Genomic DNA, 20,828 nt, shown 5'->3' on the forward strand with positions numbered 1-20,828 from the left:
CATGGGAAAGCATTCCGTGCCAAATGCCCTGAAGCCTTTCTTTGTGATACTGCAGAAGTTCCCTCTCCGTGTACTGACCACAAAAATTGTTAAGACCTAGGAGGAAACCAGCCTCAGCTACTTTAGCTACAGGCACATCAGAAAAAAATGAGATTTTTATTAACTTTCTTTTATTCTTCTTCTCTGTCCAATCTACCCTAGACTCTATTGGTAAGATTCCATTACATTCCAGTGTATTAACTTGCCGGCCTTTAGCTTCCTCTTGCCCTAATCCAGGTCTTGTTATGGTTTCCTCTTTCCTCTGTTCAAGAAGTTGCAGTATTTCATGTGACAGACAATTACTGTTTCAAGAGAATTCTCGTAACCTTTTGTCAAAAGTTGAATAACCTCAGTCTATCACCTGAGCTGTCCTTTAGTATTTACTCTGGCAGGGTACCATACTAATTGTGTTGAACAAAGCATGCTAACAAGCAGTAGTGCTTGCTCAGTGCAACATTGTCTCTGTTAAACAGCCATTGAAACCCCTGTACTTTACGCCAAGGTAGATCCATGCTGACCTCTGTCAAGGGTGTCCTCCCAGGGGCTGTGTGCCTGAGGGATGGAAGGGAACAGCCAGCACCAACAAAAGCTTTGCTCAGCACTAGGCAGCCTGTTCACTGCTTGTTGCTGATCTTTGGTTTATGTAAATCAAAAGCAGCTCAATAGACATTAAAAGATTTAATGTCATGAAATTTTTGTGAGTTGATACAATTGGACATGTTGGATCTAATATGTAATAATAAGTAGCATAAAGAAAACTACAGACATGATCCTTTCCATTTCATGTTTCCTTTATATAGGCGGAATATGATCTGTCCTTTATGGCTGGTATTAATGTCTGTAATTGGGAAATACAAGCCACCGACATAAACTATCTCCCTGTATTTAGTATTAAAAGCAGTAAGTGTTCTGTATCTGCAATTACACATAGTGGTGTAGTGGCTAAAGACATATGTAGCCTGAAATGCTTGTGAGCTTGGCCAGAGGCTTTGATGATGCAGTTTCACTGTGGAGAGTTTTTTTGAGAAATAATTTTCTCTCAAAATAAGCAAATATATAAATCAATGAAGCTCTTCATAGCCCAGAGCAAGATTAATTAAGGGGGAAAAATGCTTAATCTGTCTGCTCACCAGAGAATTAATGAATAATAGAGAATGTCTTCCCAGCATATACAGCTTAAAGGGTTATGAATATCTGTGCACATCGTACCTACATGTCCTTTCCTACTTGCAGCTCCTCCCACCATGTTGCTCTTTTGGTGCCTTGTGGCAGAGCAGATCTGTTGGTTTTCCATAGTTTTCTTGTTTTGGACTTTTATTTGTTTTAAGCTGCATATGGTCTCTAAATCAATTGAGATGAAAAGCAAATTCTGCCACTTCCCTTATGGCAAGCTGTCCCCAGTTTTCAGACAGAGAAACTGAAAATTAGTGAAGTTGTGTGGTCTGGAGCAGGAAACAGCATAATAGTTCTTTAAGCATTTTCATAGTGCAATATAGTCTTAAATGTTCTCTTCCCACCAACTGGCTCATTTTCAAACATGGTGGTTTGTTGTTGTTGTGTTTGTTTTTTTTTAAATAAAAACAAAAAAACCCCAAACAACCCTTCAGAACTGGTAAATGGGACTTTGTCCTTTACTGGGAATATTTGGGAATTCAACTCAACTAGACAAGTTTGGTTTTGTCATCCTACATCCATCTGTTAAGGCTTCTCACTGGCATAGTTTTTAGGATGGAATTCTACCATACATCAGCTTTTATCTTCTTATTTTTTTTAAGATGATAATTTTTAAAAATACTTTGAAGACTTTAATGCTAGAAATAGTTTGCTTTCTATTTAAATATTCTGAACATCTCTGTTAAAGGCAGATACAAACTGTTCTAAATGTTCTTTATTACTCACACAGGCACTGTCCCTGTGAAAAACATCATACATCAGAGGCTGGCAGTGATTCTTCAGATTTGCCCAGTGACAAGCCACTGTAGTCTTTGCTAAAAATGTCAATGTCAACTTTATTTGCCAAAACATGTTTTCTTCTTTCAAGCTGCCAGTTGTTGTTTCAAAATAAATGGAATCCAAAAATCTCATTATTTTTATTGTTTAAAGCCAGCGTTGGGTGCAGCTCTGGGGGTCAGAAGGTAACAATACTAATTTACCCCTGTGCTGCTGCACTTAGAATATTTAATCTCTTATGACTTTGACATGATGACTGGCTGTGTTTCTTAATTTTGTTGTGAAGATTTTGCTGGAGGGCCATGCATCTCTTAATAATGTGCATCACGACAGAGACAAGTAAGTAATGAATATTGTATGAGGCTCTTTTCCTACAAGTAGATAAGCCTGGGCAAATACCTGCAGAAATCCACAAGCCTGTACCTCATGGCAGAATTGGGACTGTGGTGATGATGGCCAAAGATTAATCTACCCTACTGAATTCAGTGCACTTCCAGTAGCAAAATATTTTTAACTATTCTAAGCCAGTGATAATGTTCAGCTTTTTCATAGGCTTTTGGCTAGATTGGGCAGGGAGAAACATCCTTCCAGCTTTTTAGTGCCAGCAAAGGACTGTTGCATTTAACATCCATCTAAGAAAGCCAGCTTCTTTTTATCAGTCCTTTCAATAAACAGACTTCTACCTAAAGCACAGCTATATTGAAAGCATGTCTTAATATAAAACTTGATCTGTACAGTGTTTTCTGCCTAAGACATTTAGAGCTGACTGCAAATTCTGTTACCGTAAGGTTGGCTGTTTAAGAGTAAAGGTGGAAACGAGACAAATGGATTCCAAGGAGGAACCCGATTGGGGTCATAGTCCACAGATGTCAACGGACACTTTGAGTCCAAAATTGATTTGTTCCTGGGATTAGGAAACCATTTATGAACAGTTTTTTAAAGAATAGTACTGTCAAACAGCAGTCTCTGCTTTAAAAGCTATACAGAATATGAGAGCAGAGAGAGTGACTGCAGCAGAAGAGGGAACACAAGGAACCAAAAGGCAATATTGGTCAGTGTGAAAAGCAGAAGCCTCAGCATGCAAACAGCCTAGCCATTGTTTAGGTTTTTGTAAATTTTCTGGCAACAGGAATAAGCAAAGATGGATTTCAAGGAGTATAATGAGGTAATTGCTGTATCTGTAATAGCTGGATATTAAACTACATTTATATATCTCTTGCACATTTATTTTCTTTGCTAGAACTCTCATAAACGTAGAAGCTGTCTCTGAAAAATTCCCAGATTTATTTCCAATGTGCGACTCTATCTTATCACAGTACCTCTGAAATTTCTTACAGTAAGTTATCCAAACATCAGTCTGCAATGTAGGGTCCCAGCGCAGCAGCTGTCAGGCAGGTTCCAACCACCTTCCCTTTTTGAGGCACAGATGGACTGGACTGAGTCTCTCTGTCATTTGTGTGAGATGAGGTCCTCAAGTATTTGTTTTCTGTTTTTGCGTGGAGTATGTCTAAGATCCTGCAAATATTCTTTGATCATGGTGAATGGTGATAATCCTCTCTTAGCAAACAAGCACCTATTCTGAAATTACAGTAGGAGAAAATAACAGAAAATGGATAGAGGACTATGCAGTTGGATTTTTAAAAAGTAGGAGCTCAAGTCATTCTTATTAAAATTGGTGAGAGCTGTAATGTTTATAAATTAGAGCTTTGTAAAATGTAAGCATGTGGGTTGAATAATTTAGTCTCGGTAGTTATTTATATTCTATTTTTACAATGACGGGTTTATTGGGATGTGTTAATGCGTGTTTGGATAATTGTTGGATTGTAGCTGTATGCTATTTACTACAGTGTGGTCATCAGCACAATATCACAAGCCTGAAAGCAGCAGATCAGCCTGCAGTTGTGCTGTGTATTATGAATCCTTTCTGCAGAGTCAACCTGTAGTTTTAATGCAATATGAAGAATATATGGGTAGTGCATTGCAGCAACAAGTGCAATGCTAGAACACAGTGCAGTCTGTACATTTGATGAACTATCCCATGTGCAAGTGGGAATTCCTGTAGGTTTAGAAGGAATTGACCCAAAAATTCCATTTAGGAAACTTCTGTGTAACCTTAATAAGTGATAATACTGCCAAAAATAAAGGGATCTATATATATTTCTATATAATTTCTGAAATATGTGTTCAGGTTTTAAGGCATCTTATTTGATTTAAAACCATCCTTGACATGAAGTTAAAATTCAGCACCTCCAGGCTAACCCTGTGAATACCTAATCCCTCTGTTGTGCCTGCAGCTTTGAGTAGGTCTGCTTGTTAGGAATGAGTCTTTGCACACTGTAATTGTGACCCCACCAATAAATGCTTATGGCATCAGGTCTGTAATAATTGGGTAATAATCTGTAATAACTGGGTCTGTAGCAGACAGGTCATCTTACTAAAGTAAACACATTCATCTTGTCTGAAACCACAGCACAGCACATTATGTTGTCATTCTGCTCTAAGTAGACACTGATAATATTCAGGGCTATCTAGTCACCATACACCTTTGCTTTCTGAGCCGACACTAGATGTTCCTGGCACAGAACCACTGCATGGAAACCCCTCATGGCTTTTGGGCTTCCAGCCTTTTTAATGCGGTGAGATGGATACCAGGTTGGATATTCCTCTCCCTGCGTTACCTGGCCACAACACTCCTGAGCCAGCAGTAGCAGGTATTTGGTCAGCTGTGAACATGCTCCAAAGCCTCTGCATGAATATGAGCAGAGTGGCGGTTGGAAGCCTTAGGGACCTGGCAGTGTCTTGTTGCCAGAGGAATTCTTTGACTATTGGCCTTCTTGTGCCACTGTAATACCAGCTGCAGCAGAAAAGGTAAGAGGGTGGTTGGAAACATCTCAAGTATGAGACAGTTGAGAGTTCCTTATTTATTTTACTCCTAACTTGCTAGCTACTTTTGCCAAAACCTTCATGCAACTTCATGCAAACATCCTGTTTGTTCAAGCTGCTTCTTACAGAGCCTACTGGAGCCGTGGTAAAAAGGGGCTGCTGTGCAAATACTTAACTGCAGAAGTATTTGATGGGCTGCAATACCTCTTTGCAACAGGACGAGGGCCTCAGTTCTGTATGTCTGGGTAATTTAACAGAGATCTTGGACTTTGTTGTCTGGTTTTGTTGCTGTTTTCTTCTAAATAAATACTACTTAAAGTAGAAAAATATTAGGCTATATTAAAACTCTAAGCGATGAGCTAGAAAACGTAGTTGGGATTTCATCAGGAAAATGATAGGTGATATTAGTGTGTGTGAGTAACTACAGCTGGAATCTACAATTGCAGGTCATCACTGGCATAATGTTTTGTGTGGTTTGGTTTTTTTCTTTCTTTGAAGCTAGTGTTCAAATACTTTAAACATCAAAGTCTTCCCTTCTACACATTATTCATTCTTGCAAATGTCTCATATTGTGCAGTACAATAATCAGAAAGGTATGTCTCTCTAGATATAGTAAATCAATCTTGTGTCCTTTTGGGAAAGTGGTTGGGAATGATTTTATGATTCTTAACTTGGATTCAATAAAGTTATTTCAACCTAAGCTTTTTAAAATTCAAAAAACCTTCAAGCAACTTTTCAATCAACCTCTCCTTGCCTCTGCCAAAAGTAAAATCTTACTTTGTTTCATCAGCAAGCCAATTCCTTCGTCTCCTTCTAAGGACATTAAAATAAAATTCAACAGAATTTTTGTGTTCATAAAAAACTGAAGCTCATATTGATTATCTGTGTATGTACCCACCATACCTGGACTGCACAACAGAAGGCATGGTGGTTCCAAGGGTTCTGCTATAGAGGTGATACTTTGTAGGTCTGACATGGTCTTTCTTTATAACTTTTACTGACCATTTTTGGGGAAAACCTGAACTCAGGAAATGTCCAGGTGATGATGATGAGTATCTTGGTTGTATTCAATTGCTGCACAATCTACAGTTTTCACTAGCTGGTAAAAAAATAATCTAGTTCCTCTGTATTGTTTGAGGTTGGTATCTCCAAATGAACTGGGGTCAGGTTGACTTGGAGTCTGTTGCCTTGACTGGTTGCACAATGGACTCTGTAGATAATGGCTGTAAGACCAATGCTTTGCTAAAAGTTCTTTTCAAAATCTTTTAGTTCAGTGTTATTTGAAATGAAATTTACTGTCTCTGACCTCAGTAGCTAAACAGAACAGGATTGTAAGTGTAGAAGCAACTGAAGTTTTCCTCTGTATCAACATCTTTGTGCCAGCATGCAGTGTCCTGCAATAACCAAGAGTCAACAGAAACAAGCATAACTGTTGCAAGATCAACATTGTAAAAGACCAAGCAGTTTCAAGGAGAACCACAGACAAAAGCAGGTTTGGTTTTTTATGCTGCTGTTACCAATGCAGCCTTAGCTATATGACAGTCCAGTAGCAGCCCAGAAGTGCCCCAAGGCATTAAATGATCTTTGCTACATTAGGGAAGATGGCTGTGACAGATGGCTATTTTAGAGTGCTGACTGTGGTTTTAGAGTCTTTACCTCTAGCTGCTTACAACATCTTCAGCCAGCTGTCCTTCATCCAGGTGGGTTTTTTTGGCTGAGCACAGTGATAGCAGTGAGATGTAGAATATCATCAACTATAGACTGTCATTTGAATACACGGTATCTTGGTTTTTATTTGTAGCAGCTTCCTAATCTGTCTTGGATGATATGAGTGAAAACATGAGCCCTATGGGGACAACTAGGATTAAAAATCACTAAGAGGGTAATAGTGTGAGAGAGAGAGAAACTGGATTTGTGATGTGGGGTGGGATCCTGGCATTGCCTTTGGCTTTTTCTGTTGATTTGGGACAAATTACCGGTGCCTTTCCATGTTCCCCACTTGTAAGGTAGGTCAGCAATCAGAGCTGATTGGTATGATTTCAACAAAAGCATTTTTACTGGAATCCAGATGTTGCATATATTGATTTTGATCTAGTTTTCTTTTGGCACTATATAAGCCTTTCTGAAGGAAGAAAAATTGGAACCTGACCCTTTTGGGCAGGAAACGGTGGCTTCAGCTCAATGCTGTTCATGTGAAAATATTTCAAAGCTTTTTGGTTTTGTTCCAATACGAAAAGAAAATAGATTTTCTGACCCTGAAATTTTTCCAAAAGCACTACTGCCATCCTTCAGTCAGCTCTAATAGTATACCTTTTGTAACTTGCTTTGAGATCTCTGAATGAACAGTGATCTGTAAGAGCTAGTTATTATTTGAATGGTGTTAGGTAAGGTTTCAGCCATATAAGCATATTCTCACATTCTTCTGTACACACTGTAGAGTATTTTAAGCTGCATTTTTAAGAACATTTACTTCGTACAAGGCAAAAACTGTTTGACCTAAGTCAATCATGGATGAAATCATGTCTTTGAAAGAGCCCATTTATAACTGAAGTGATGTGAAAAATACCCCATCAAAACTTGGTAAACTCTGTAAAATAATTGAAGATGCTTTACAGCTCTTGGGACAAGCTAAACACTCATGTGTCAGAATCCAAACTGAAGTCCTGTGGCCAGCTTGTGAACTTGGAGTTTGTAATGGAAATAGTGATCTAACAGGTTCTTAACCATATCAAGACCAGCAGGTGTTGCTATAATATATTAAATGCTGTGAAGACATCTAATAAGCTACACTTGAGCATTATTTCAATACCTTTTCTTAAACCACGTTGGTGTTTTCTAGGGAAATGTAGTGCTATGACAGATTTGCAATAAGAACACTACTAAAATAATCAAAACACTGGAAAATTGCAGGTTCTGAGCTGTTTCTGCTGAGCTGACTGCTTCAGTGAAAGAATATCTGACCCTGTATTTAGATAATACTTATGTTTGAGAATACAGTACTGAAGGAAGTAACCAAATCATGCGCATATTTCTGTGGAGACATACCTTTTTGTAAGAGATGGCACTGCAGAAACCTGTGGCATCTTTTGCCAGGAATAACATTATGGTGAAACTCTCTCTAGGCTTGTTCTGTGCTGCTGATTCGTCCAACACAGGTTTCATTGGTGATCCCCAAAAGAAAAGGGGAGAATTCCTCTAAGACAGAAACACTTAACTTCTCAAACAAACTGCACCCTCAGGAGCCTTGCAGAAGATGAGCAGCAGGAAGGTCAGAAGTAGGACAGCAGTGGAGAGTTTACACCTCAGGAAACCCTGAGCAGGCCTTGCTAAGTTACAGTGAGTTCAGGGAGGTTGTAACTTCTGCTGGATTTTGAGCTTGGCAGCTCGAAAGCATAGAAGGGAAAGGAAAAAAAAATCCCACAGCCAGGATTATATTATGGTATGCAGCCCTCTAAGTGAGGTGGTACACAAAGCAGGACCACTGTGAACATGAATGGAGAAGCTGCCAGCTGAAAGGGCTCATTTAATGTCCATAGGTATTGAGCTTAGAGATGTTGGTAATTCTTCAGTGTTCACTGGATGTGTGTTTGAGAGTAAGGGCTGAGGCTGCTTTTTTCCACCTGTGTGTGATTCTATGACTGTGATAGGAAAGACATGGACCCGTCGGAGCATGTCTAGAGGAGACCACAAAAATGATCAGAGGGCTGGAGCAGCTCTCGTGTGAGGACCAGCTGAGAGAGTGGGGGTGAGGCAGACTGGAGATAAGAAGGTTCCGGGGACACCTTACAGCAGTCTTTCAGTGCTGAAAGGGGGCCTGCAAGAAAGATGGGGACAAACTTTCTAGCAGGGCCTGTTGCAATAGGACAAGGGGTAGTGGTTTTAAACTGAAAGAGGGTAGATTTAGACTAGACACAAGGAAGACATTTTTTACAATGAGGGTGGTGAAACATGGGCACAGGTCACCCAGAGAGGTGGTGGATCCCCCATCCCTGGAAGCATTCAAGGCCAGGTTGGACGGGGCTCTGAGCAACTCCATCTAGTTGCAGATGTCCCCTGCTCACTGCAGGGGGGTTGGACTAGATGACCTTTAGAGGTCCCTTCCAACCCGAACTGTTCTATAACTCTGTGTATTCTTGGCAAGGACTTCGCTTGCAGGTGGACGTGGTCCCAGCCGTGTCGCTTCCCGGCAGGATCACTAGCCAGTGTTGGACTGTGGCTGCCGGGAAACCCGCGGGGCCGAGCGCGTTACCAGCTCTGCCTCTTGCTGGGAGCCTGTGGCCGGCTTTGCGCTTACTCCAGCAGCGAGGCGGGTGGGCCATCGCCTCACCTGCACGGCTGCGCCCGTGGGAGGGCAGGAGCTGCTCGGAGAGCTGCCTTAGCCGCGCTCGGCCAGGGCACGGGCTCCCCAGGTGGGCAACGAAGAGAAAATGGCCACCGGTGTCTATCGTGGAGAGAAGCCGGCGCCTGTCCGCCTCGCCCCTCGGCCCGTCGTGCTGAAATGCGGCGGCGAGCGCCGGGGCTGCCCCGCGGGGCTCGGGGGCGGGCGGCGGCCCCCGGCAGGGCCGGGACGCGGGGCGGGGAGCCGCGGGCGAGGCGGGGCGGCGCGGCACGGCGGCTCCGCCGCGTGCATGTAGATGAGATCCCCCGGAGCACGTCACGCCGCACCGGCGCTCTGCGTTTGGGGCGGCGGAGAGCGAGGGCGGCGAGCGGGAGCCGCCGGAGGAGGAGAGGCGGCGGCGGCGGCTCGGCGGGCGGCAGCGGCTCGGCCCCGCTCCCTGCGCGGCCCCGCTCCATGCCGCCCAGCCCGCCGCGGCGCGGGCCCCGCGGGGCGCAGGCGGGCGCCGGGCGCGGGGCGCGGCGGTGCTGAAGGACAGCTCCGCTCCGCGCCCCTCCGCACCCCTCCGCGCCCCGGGCGCGCCCCCCGCCGGGTGGCCGCGGGGCCGCCGGCCGCCGCGCCTTGATGTGCGCCCTGCCACGGCGCCGGCGGCTCCCATGGCGGTGGCACGGAAAATCAAAACTTTGTTGACGGTGAACATCTTGGTCTTTGTGGGCATCATCCTCTTCTCCGTCTACTGCAGGATCCAGGACCGCTCCCAGGAGCTGGTGCAGATCGTCCGGAGCGCGGACCGCCGGGCCAGGAGCCGCGGCGCCAAGGTGGGCAGTCTGGCCGACAGGGAGTCCATCCTGCAGCGCCTGGACCACCTGGAGGAAGTGGTCTACAACCAGCTAAATGGTACGGAGGGCTGCGAGGGGACGCAGCGCCGGTCCCGTGGCGCCCTGTGCCCGGGGAGGGTGCCGCAGACTGGGGAAGAGCACTCAAAGCTGGGGAGGGAAGCCCGGGCACCATACGCCCTGACCCCTCTGCTGAAGAGCAGAAAACAAAGGGAAAGATAGTGGCTGCAGGGGTTTGCTGGAGGGATTTGTTGAACACCCTTGCCACCCCCCACCCCCTACTCTCAGTCCAAAGTCAGCACATTCTCAATAGATGCAAAGTTAAGGAGGCTGCAGAGTTTGTGGGTTTAAGGATTGGTTGGAAGTCCCTATGAACTGTACCTGGGTTTACAGTTTGTCTGGATGTATTAACTCTGCATGGGTAGGTGTTTGCATAGCAAATACACTGTTAGGTTATAGCTGGAAGTCATATACTTGGTCTTAGAACTACTTTAAAAGCGTTCTACTGAGTTCTTAAGCTGTGTGCTTGTAATGGCCTATTTAAACATACCACTCATACGTTTCCTTAATGACTGTGCCATTTAAATTTGACGTTGTCTTTGGTGAGGAAGGGAAGCACCCACCAATTCTTTTTATGACAAACCATTTCAATTCACCAGCCTTCAAAAATCTTGGTAGGTAAGCAAAGAACTCTTCCATGGTAGTTAGAACAGGCTAAGCCATAAAAGTTGTTATAGGACAACTAATGTTTCATGTAGAAACTAATCCTTCAAAACAAGTGCATTTATATTTGCATATATTTGTAAAGTTCTAAATGTGGAACATCAAGAAATAAGTATGTGATTAAATGTATCAGTGCTTTGGACAAGAAGAGGCTGAGGGAGTGAACTTTTCCATGAAATTGTAATATAAATGTAACATTTAGTGTCTAGCAACAAACAAAACTTCCGGTGTAAATATATTTAAGTACACTGAATGTGCTTCTAGGCTGCTGGTGAAAATCTTACTTGTAACATTAATTTAACAAAGGCTGCTGTAGTCTCAAAATGCAAACAAATAGGAGGGTTAGGATAAAGCATATTTCCTATTACTACTTTCTGAGTGAATGTATAAATCTAAGTAGGTGAGACTGTTATGGTAATATGCAGTTTACACCAGCAAGTGTTATAGAACACATATCCCCTTACGCACTCATCTGTATAAACAGGGAAGAGAGAAGGGAATGTGGAGTGCGGGTATCAGTCACAAAAATATACATTCATGAACTAGAGATAAAGTGTCAACAGATGTGTTTCCTAACCATATTCCAGAGCAGTTTTGAAGAATGTAGGATTTAAGGGGGAAATCTCCCTCCCAAATTCAACAAAGCCATAGAGTTCCCAAACTAAATTAGATCAGTCCCTGAGCTATATCCGTTGTAGCTCAACTGAGTGGAGTTTTTTTGGCCCAAATTGATTTGTTCTTGGTGGCATTTATAGGTGATACTTCAGGTAGGATTTACCTGCTCTGGGTTCATCTCAGCATAGGTAGCATCACCTAGAGAATCGCAGGAGTCCTTAACGTACCAGGCAGGCACCACTGCATGTAATGACTGTGGCTTCACAGTAAGCAGGAAGTTCTCTTGCAAAGTATGCCTCTATTTTGGAGACTTTTTTTCTTCTTCTTCTTTAATGTGTTTTGTTGGATATGGAACTTCATAGTGAAATTGGTTGAACTTAAATGTTATGTTGCTTCATCAGGTCGTGAGAAACACTGCAGATAGTTTCTTCTTGAAAGTACTTACACAGGAAAATACAGAAAGTTTTTCAAGCTGAACTGTTAAAATTTCCTATTCCTTTCCCTTCCGCTTCTTTCTGACACAGTGGGTGTTTTTATTACATAGTGGTACATTAACACAGGTTAATTATTTCATCACCATTGTAAAAAGATACTTTGTCACTTTCTCTTTTTTCCCTCCCCTCCATTCTATGGCAATAAAAATGAAAAGTCCTAAAAGACTAGGAGGTGCTACACTGGATTCATTGGAGTTGCATCACTGTAAGTGAAATCAGGATCAAGCATCTGCGTTTGGGCTTAGAGCACTGGTATTCCATTTTTAATATCATGACTCATTACTTATGCCATTAATGGGCATAATGCTGCTCTGGCAGCATTGAGATTCAGGAGAGCTTGTCTGTGATGATGCTCTGCCATGTCTCACAGAAAGACTGGTATTACAGAAGCACTCTTTCTGCTCTGGAGCTGTGCAGTTTCATCCTGATGTTGAGCGAGGTTTCTCAGATGTTATCCTGTATACTGCTTTGTCACAAGGTTGGATAGCCGTCTGAGGCCTTTGTGAATGTTAGTTTGTCATGAGGAGGGTCAAAGTCACTTTCATATGGAGAGACAGACATGGGTAGGTAGATTTTTTTCATAAGGAGTATGAATTCCTTGCATACCCAGAACTCCTGCAAACACCAGGAGTTTCAGTCCAGCTTGATATTACTGTTACAGTAGATCTGTCCAGATCAGTATTTCAATTTTCTGCTCTTGGACTTTTCTATTTTGAGATCAGCAGATTTAGAGCCACCTATTAAGTGTCTTATATTTTGGCAATAAATTCTGAGTGTTCTTTTATTTAGGTTTTCTTTTATATTTGGATTAGTTCTAGACTTGTAAGACATTACCTGGATTTCCCAGGGACTCTGTTGAAGATCCAGTGCATTAGAAAGACACTTCTGTGGGAGACCAGCCTTGCATCTGCAGCTAGGCAGAATTTTGTTTCTGTCACACTTACTTGTTTGCATGCAATCAAAGAAATGTTATTTGAAAGTGTACCTTCTGCAAGGAAAAATAAACACAAGAAGTAATGTTACAAGTGTACCAAGAGGCAACCTGAAACTCACTACCAGAAAACACATTAGCTTTCCAGTCTGAATAAAAACTGTGCATACAATGCCTGTGGAGGTGTGTGTAGAACGCAGAGGACCATGTATGAAAATCAGTAGAAAGCTGGTCCTTGCAACTATCTTTGGCAGAATAAGAATTTTTAGAACAGAATGAATGAGAATTGCCATGATTGCCTGCAGAGTCGTGCAGACATGCACCCAAACAATAGTTTTCAGTTGGCTCGTGCTTTGATTTTATATCAACTTAGAAAAATAGCTTGCTTTGCACTCAGCTGCTGGTTTTGGTGGAAGTAAATGAACAGAATGTGCAAAGGGAAAAGAGAGCAATGAAATGTGTCTGTGGAATTTCCTTGATGAAACTTCATATTGCCTCTTAATATTTGACTTTGGGTATAACACACAGTTTGAAAAACTGAGTTATTCTAGATCTAGTTCATCAATGTATTCCTTTTTTTTTTTTTTCATTTTTACTATGGTATTTCTATTGACCAATATGATTTATTGTCAGTCAACACAGAACTAATGCCAGGTAGCTTTAGTAGCAACTAATGAAATGGCATTGATGATAATACCTTGGTATTTTTTTCCTTTGCCTCTATTTGTTGTAAAGGGGAAAAAAATAAAAAGAGATTTAATTGACTGAATTTTTCCTGTAATCAGTTTTGCATCTGAGTCTGTTGCTAATGATTTACCATAGAGGATAAAGAATTTTTGATGCTCAGAGTAAAGCATAACCTTTCATGCCAAAAAGCAATTGAAGGGTCAGACTACAATTTCACTGTAATTGCCTTTTTCCCTTTTCACTGTCTCTTTCCAGTAATACACAACAATCAATACAGCATGTAATTAGATTTCATTCAATCCGCAAAGATTAAGAGAGTTTTCATTTTCTCATTATGTATTCTCACATCATGTCTTCCTACCCATGTCTTCTACATTAGACCTCTTCGACCTGTTCTATTGCAGACAGAGGGATTGGAGGGATAAGTCTGGAGTATTCCCTTGAATTTGACAGATTATCATTCTTTACACATCATAATTTGATTTTGCTCTCTTTGGGAAGATTAAATACAATAGCAATTCCCAGTACAATAAATGGGTTTTGCATTGCGTATGCATTTCATGGAGGAAGCTGGGGAAGGGAAGTGGACAATTCATGTAATTGCACCACATAGGCTTAAAATGATGGAAATAGCAGGTCCTAGGTGCAGAGGACTCATTCATGCAGACTGGGACTCCTGATTTTTAGAATGCACTGGAAGCAAAGTGATTGCATTTAAAAATTAGCCCAGCAATCTGCATACTTAAAAGGTGCAGCAGTATTTTTAAAAGGATAGTTTAGTCTTCATAGGCTTGGGACTGGTTGAAATTGGTCCCAAATTTCCATATCAAAAGTAAGGGTTGGGAACAGGCTGCAAACGAATCATGTGAATGTCCACATCTGATTTGTCAAAAAGAAGCTTTTTACAGCTGGCAACTTTCAGCTGAAGAGTAATTCCATTCCAGAGAAAAGAGGTAAAGGGACGTGTGAGTGGTGGACAATTAAGTGTGACTGCCAGCCCTGCTGCTAATGAAACTGCATCTTTTCATACCCACATACAGATTCTTATGTAATAATTATTTCTATTTGATTTTTTTTTATGGTCTGATGCTAACATGCATCTGACAAAATTAGCACATAATTATCTCCAATAGTATTGACTTACTTGTGGGTGCTGGTCCTAGCCATGTGCTTTCCTTGCCCTAGTGAGTAGCTTCTCCACATGGTCTCCTTTTGAGTTTTTTTTTAAGAAATGCAAGGTTGGGCCTAGTGAAGACAGGAGTGAAAAATATCAACTCTGTTTTTTTGTTTTTCGAAGTTTGGCTGCAGTTTACTGGTTTACCATACGGTGTATAACAAGTTTTTTCAGTGTTTCTAAATTGCTTACTGAAGCTTAAGTAAGTAACTATTGCTATAGGCCTGACCTTCTGTATTGCAAAGTGATGTCCAAAAGTCCAATTTCCACTTCACATTGGCTTTAGCTGTGTTAGTCTTGAATTATGTAGTGGAGAAAACTCATAATCAGTGCTTTCAGGAAGATTCTTTTCCCCAAAATAAGGGAAGAAAACATCATGAGTCAATGTTTGGATAGCCCCTATTAAAAATATGAGGTAATATTTGAAATTTTATTACTCTGTTTAGCCACTTTAGGAAGAAAAGGTCTAAAGGTTTGGTAGAAAAAAAGAGGGTAAATCTCTCTTGTAAAACAGGTAAAATTACATCCAACTATTCAAAATATTGACAAATACAAAAAATATATCCCCATTCCAGCAGCACATCAGTGATTTTGAAGTCACTCCTTGTACTCTGTCTCATGTACTAGTAACTGGTTTTTTAATGTAATGTTTCTGCTTTTTGCATTTGTAGCTGGGAAGAAAGTTTATTTTGACAGAAAAATCATGTGGCAGTTTTATCACTGACTCATTTATATGTGCAGAACTTGAATCATTTGTACTATGTAGGATTAAAGATTTGTGGTTTGTTTTTTTTTTTAAAAAGTGTTTACAGAGGTGGAAAGAAAACCTTTGACTGATGTTTTTGTTGCCTTTTAGGAGGTATTCTCATTCAGTTTCTTTCCATTTCTTTGTGGATGTGGCTGGAGTTGGAAAAGCAGAGGTCTGTCATCTTTCTAGTGAATAGCTGCAGTGTGGTTGTTGCACATCCATAATCGTCATGCAGGTTTAAAGGATTAGAAAAACTTGCTGTAACTTAATAACCTTGATAGTGGGATGTGGGGTTGTTTTTTGGGTTTTGGGGATGGTAGTGTTTATTTGACTTTTTTAAGTAAGTAAGGGCAGATAGTACTTAAACCAAGAACATAATTCAAGAATGCAGTTCTAGCCACTGAGTGCATGGCTGTTCTCCAAGGGAATAATAAGATTTATGAAAGGAAGGAAAAGAAATGAGTCATGTTTGACAAATCTTCTTTTTATTAATGCCCCTCTCTAACCTTACTAATGGGTACTCAGTCTCTCTTTCTCATATACTTAGCATAGTTTTTTGTTATTATTTGTGGGGTTTCACTTGGCAGTCATTTCCATCACTTAGTTTAAACTAACGAACTGAAAGTGGTGGTGGGGGGGGGAAGGAAAGAAAAAGAGCCTGTGACGTGATGGATAAAAGGAAGGAAGCAAGCCAATGACAGCAGAGCAGCTTTCATCCTTGTTGTAGTCCTATTGATCAAAACTGTCCTCTGAAACAGGAGAACTTTAGCTTCTGAAAATGAAAGCCACAGATCCTCCAGCAACCCAAAGTCATCTCCTGAGAGCACAGAGCTAAAGCAGCGAAGTGTTAACTGGATGTGCACATGACTTGTGTCTGCTTTTCCTAAAACCCATAGCTATGGTGCCATAGAAATAGCTGTGAATGTCTGAAAGCTTCTTAGGTGGAGGCAACATCCGTTTCAAGGACAGCACAGCAGATGCAAACCGATTAAAAATTGTCTTTCTGCCCTATAGTTTTTATCCTTTCGGGTGTTCTGGAATATCCAGGTTTCCCAGAGGCTTTTGGAGACAAGCTGCAGTGCAACTGACACTTGCTGGTTACTCAGCAAATCCTGTAGGACATAAGAAGAGCAAAAAAATTACCTGTACCGGGGCTATCTCCTGAACCAAGATTTGTTTGTCTTATGGAACAGAAGGGAGTAATCAGGGAGCAGCATGATGTGACTTGGTCTCAGGTCCTCTCGTTTAGCTGGGGTTACTTGGAGTTCAAGTGCATTGTAGTGCTGTTGGGAATGAAGGTGACAATTTTGGTTCTGTGATTTATTTCTGTCTGATCTGCTAGGCTTTCGAGTCCTTGTTTGCAAACTCTCCAGTACACTGAAAAGTATGGAATTTCACCTGTTGAAGATAGCTTCAAAGCTTGGTAGGCTTCGTCTCTTCAGTGTTGGCTTACCTCTTAATTTCTGTCCTGTCTTCTTTCATCACCCACAGTATCCGCACTGGTAGCATACAAGAGTGTAGCACATATAATCTGTATGACTTCTCTGGCCGTGGTTTTTTGAATTCTGAAGCAGTAGCAAAGGGCCTTCATTTGCATCAAGAAGAGGTCTGACTTCTGTTGAGTTCTGCTTTCTTATCCCTCTGTTTGGCATTCTCCTCCCACGGTGAGGGAAGAGGGTTTGTGCTTCTGTGGTTCTTTGCACTAGCTTTTTCTTTCACCTGGTTTAGCTAACTGGGACTCATGGATACGTATGGAAAGACAGTGCAGCAGCACTTTCTGTGGGAAATCCAGTGGAACATCCAGAGGAGCTCTCACACAGGTTTCCTACCCCTCTTACTTCATTTGTCAGGCCATTTAATTTCTGAATAATTGCATGTTTGTTTGTGCCTCTTACATCATCTCGCTGAAATGTGTGTTGAGAGGGCTAGCTTTAATGTCAATAGACAAGTTTGTTGGTCTTTTACTAGTAAGAGGAAGAGATGGATGTCCTCAGGATAACAAACCCACGTGCTGTTCGCCATCAGGCTAAATTACTCTGTGTATTCTGCCCAGTCTTGTAACGCTGCCTTGCAAAGCAGACGTGGCTACCTGCTTCTCCCTTTATTTTACTGGGATGACTTGTTCCGAGGCATGGTTCTCAAGCCAAGGATGAGCCTGAGACCATAAATTGTTTCATATCCTCAGTGGGGGGAGTCCTTAGTGAAACAGCGCAGTAGGAAAGGGCCAGTTCTGGGAATCTCTGACAAATGGCAAAAGGCCTAATGTATATATTTTTTTCCAAGTGTGTCCTTGATTGCTGGCTTTGGAGGAGGGCCTGAGGGCAGCTGCAGGGTAGATAGCTGAGGAGACAACAGACTGATTCTGTTTTGTTTTCATGAGCAGCGTGGACACAGAGTTTTCTCAGGGGCTGAAGAGTTGTCTAAGTAAATGAGGAAAACATTTTTAGAAAAGGTGAGAATATAGTTTTCTGGGTATTTTAAGCTTTATACCACCTCCTGTGGAGCCATTCTCTAGAAGCCCTTTCATTTGCCACCACAGACTGATTTATAATTCTAATATTTGAGCTGTAATTTGCATGTCATCCTGGGAGAATGGGCAATGATTAAGAAAACAAAACCAAAGAAAAGATTTTTGAAAGAGCTTCTTTAAGCACTGCTACTTAAAAATGGCTCTGTCAGGCAGCGGTATTTGATGCCAGAATACTACAGGAGGGGGTTACCTATTTCACAGCATCATTTGGAAATCACATCTAAATAACCCAAACTCAGTGGATGAAAATACAAAGGAACATGTTGGCCTCTGGGATTCTTTAGTGCATTTGCTTCGGTCTTAACCTCCTGTGCTAAATGTTAGCGCAAATGCCTAAGAGGCGGCTGTAATGTCAGCATCTCCCTTGGGTTGAATAGCCACTGTGAAATGGTATAGCATTGGCAAAAGCCATGCTATCCCCCAACAGATCCCTGACACCGCCTTCCTCTCTGCAAGACCAAAACAGGTCTGTGGAAAGAAGTTGCTGACGTAAAGGCCTTTGCTACCTCAGTGCCACTGGACTCTGCTCCAAGAAAACAATTCCTTGTCTCTGTAAAACACTGCTTTCTCCTCTTCAGGCAATTAACTGTGCCAGGAGGGAAAGGAGAAAATCTGAGTCTGTATAGGCAAAAGGCAGCCATGGAACTCAATTATCTACCTTTTATTTATATTTCAGAGCTACTTATACAGGCAATCCGGTTGCTTTTACAGGAGTACTCATAAGAAAAAGTGATCACTAGTATAATGGTCTCACTTGATAAGCCATGATTCAAACCAGGCTTGCTAGAGTTGCTTTTGAATCACTGCTTGCTGCAAGCAGCATAAAACATCTCCCATCTAGGCTTTAATGTCTGATAAACTGATCGGGGAAGAAAATGAATCCTGCCAGGTCTCCCTCTTTTGTGAATTTCTTTAAATATCCAGATACTCCAAAACACAAGTACTACTTACAGAAGTTCATGCAGGGCTGTGTTAGACTAGGCAGATGCCTGTGAGGGATGACCTCTGTCAAAGACTTCATAGACTCGTGAAGTACAGAGCTGGTCTCTGTGGGATTACTGGTGCGTTACTAGTTTTTGTTCCTGGGGAGAACTGTTAAAAATCACGGGTGTGGTACAGTCAGCAGTCATGGTTAGTCAGGAACCTGTGAGGTGCAAATCCAACACAGCTTTCTAAGCAAACCACAGATGCTGCCAACTGCTGTCCCACTGTCAGCAGTGCGTTGTGTGGACAGTGACAGATACTGCTGGTTGGATGGGCTAACTTGCTCAGATAGGTTTTTATGCCTGTAGCAATGATCCATATTCTCCTCAGCTCACCCATGCGCTTAGTCCTATTGGAGTCAGTCAGCTAAATTCATTCTTGCTATTGATCCAGAAGCATCAGCACAGCCAGTAGTTACCAGCATAGTAACTCCAGTAGTAAATTTTGCCAAATGAAGGTACTTGGGCCACAGGATGAACAGTATATTGGCTAGTTATGATGGTGTGTAAGTACTATAAAGGCTGAATTCATGCTGTGTCCCTGTACTAATTTAGTATGGTTGAGAACAGGATCTTTCCTCCTTGAAAGCTTTGGAGTGATTCCCCTTTCTGGTACAGATCTAGTGAGCTTTGTGTTTCTATCTCTGACCCCTACTACTGGAGTCTTTGATGGCTTTTGTTTGCACTGTTTGGCTCCAGTTTGCGTTTCGCAAAAAGAATACACAGATCAGGAGGTCAGATTATCGTGGCTGTCTTGCTCCTGGTATCTGAGCAAGCTTTGTTCAGAGATTGATTTATCTGTTTCCACAACACTGCACAGTACTCTTATCTACCTACCATGGAGCAAAACCATATCCTCTTCTCACACCATATCTGTTACGTATGCTGCAGGACACAACCCCCCTTGCCTCAGCTACTGCCTGTGCTCTCATGGACATAGTTCCCCCATCCCTCAGCCATTGTCTACATGGTAGAAGCTCTTCACTTTTGACCTTTGAGATCTGCTTCTGCCTGTGATAATTTTTGTCTCAGTTTGACAGCACTGGGCAAGTTGGTGCCTAACTCACAGACTAGGCTTTTCCTCAAGATTTGACTGAATAAGTATTTTCAGTATGGATATGCAATTAAATGTGTATAGATTATCTGCATCTCAGCTGAATGCTGTAACCACTAGTATATTGTTTAAAAAAAAAACAAAAGGAGGATCATATAACTTTCCCTTTCCTTTATGTGAAGGATAAGGCATCTGCTGCATTCTTTAGAGCTGCGGGTCTTACAGGGGCAAATATTTCCAGACTTCAAAGCAAGGATGGGTCTTTTCATTCCTGCTTTTTCAGCATCCTTTGTTGACTAGCCCCATCCTGAGCCTCAGCCAAAGGTTTGATCTGTTCCTGGAGGGAGGGCAGGTCCTTCCTGCAAGCACCTGCTAGCACCTAGGAGTTATCCTCGGTGTGGTAGAGCACTTTGGAATGCATCAAAACTGGAACTTGTGCAAGGTCACTCACACTCTCAACTTCTGTTTCCCCCAGCCCAGACTGGCATCCTAGCCAAGGTACTGCTGTACCATTCATAAAGCAAAAGGGACTTCGTTGCACAGGAGTTCGTTTTTTTGGAAGGTATCCACCATGACAGCTGGAAAGCCCTCTCCTGCAATACTGGAGAAGTTTGCTTCTCATTTTGTCTCTGGCATTTTTGGTGGGGTGATAGGGTTAATTGGTTGTTTTTCATTTGATTCTTTATGCTAGTTTTATATTTTATTTGGCAATAGGGCCTCACTGCCCTTTTAGAAATTGAGGTGGTTTTTTTTACAGCTCTCACATGCCTCTAGGATGTGAAGCTTTTGTAAATAAAAATGTATTTTTTGTTATATTCACTCATTTTCAGACAAGCCTTGTGTTG

At 41.9% G+C, this 20,828-nt stretch overlaps 1 protein-coding gene across 2 annotated transcripts in view; it reads left to right on the forward strand.

Moving 5' to 3' along the window:
- Positions 1-20,828, forward strand: part of GALNT9 (polypeptide N-acetylgalactosaminyltransferase 9) — a 325,628-nt gene that overhangs the window by 156,735 nt on the left and 148,065 nt on the right. Inside the window, exon 3 of one of the 2 annotated variants that reach the window (XM_037376385.1) lies at positions 9,951-10,105. Coding sequence is in view for 1 of the 2 variants with exons in the window: in XM_037376376.1 (XP_037232273.1) it covers positions 9,865-10,105 (241 nt within the window). In the remaining variant the exon portion in view is untranslated. Of the gene's footprint in view, positions 1-9,730; positions 10,106-20,828 lie in introns of those variants that run through there. The other variant, XM_037376376.1, reaches the window with a different exon arrangement.

Source organism: Falco rusticolus, chromosome 1 (genome assembly GCF_015220075.1).
Source record: "Falco rusticolus isolate bFalRus1 chromosome 1, bFalRus1.pri, whole genome shotgun sequence".
Lineage (NCBI taxonomy): Eukaryota > Metazoa > Chordata > Aves > Falconiformes > Falconidae > Falco > Falco rusticolus.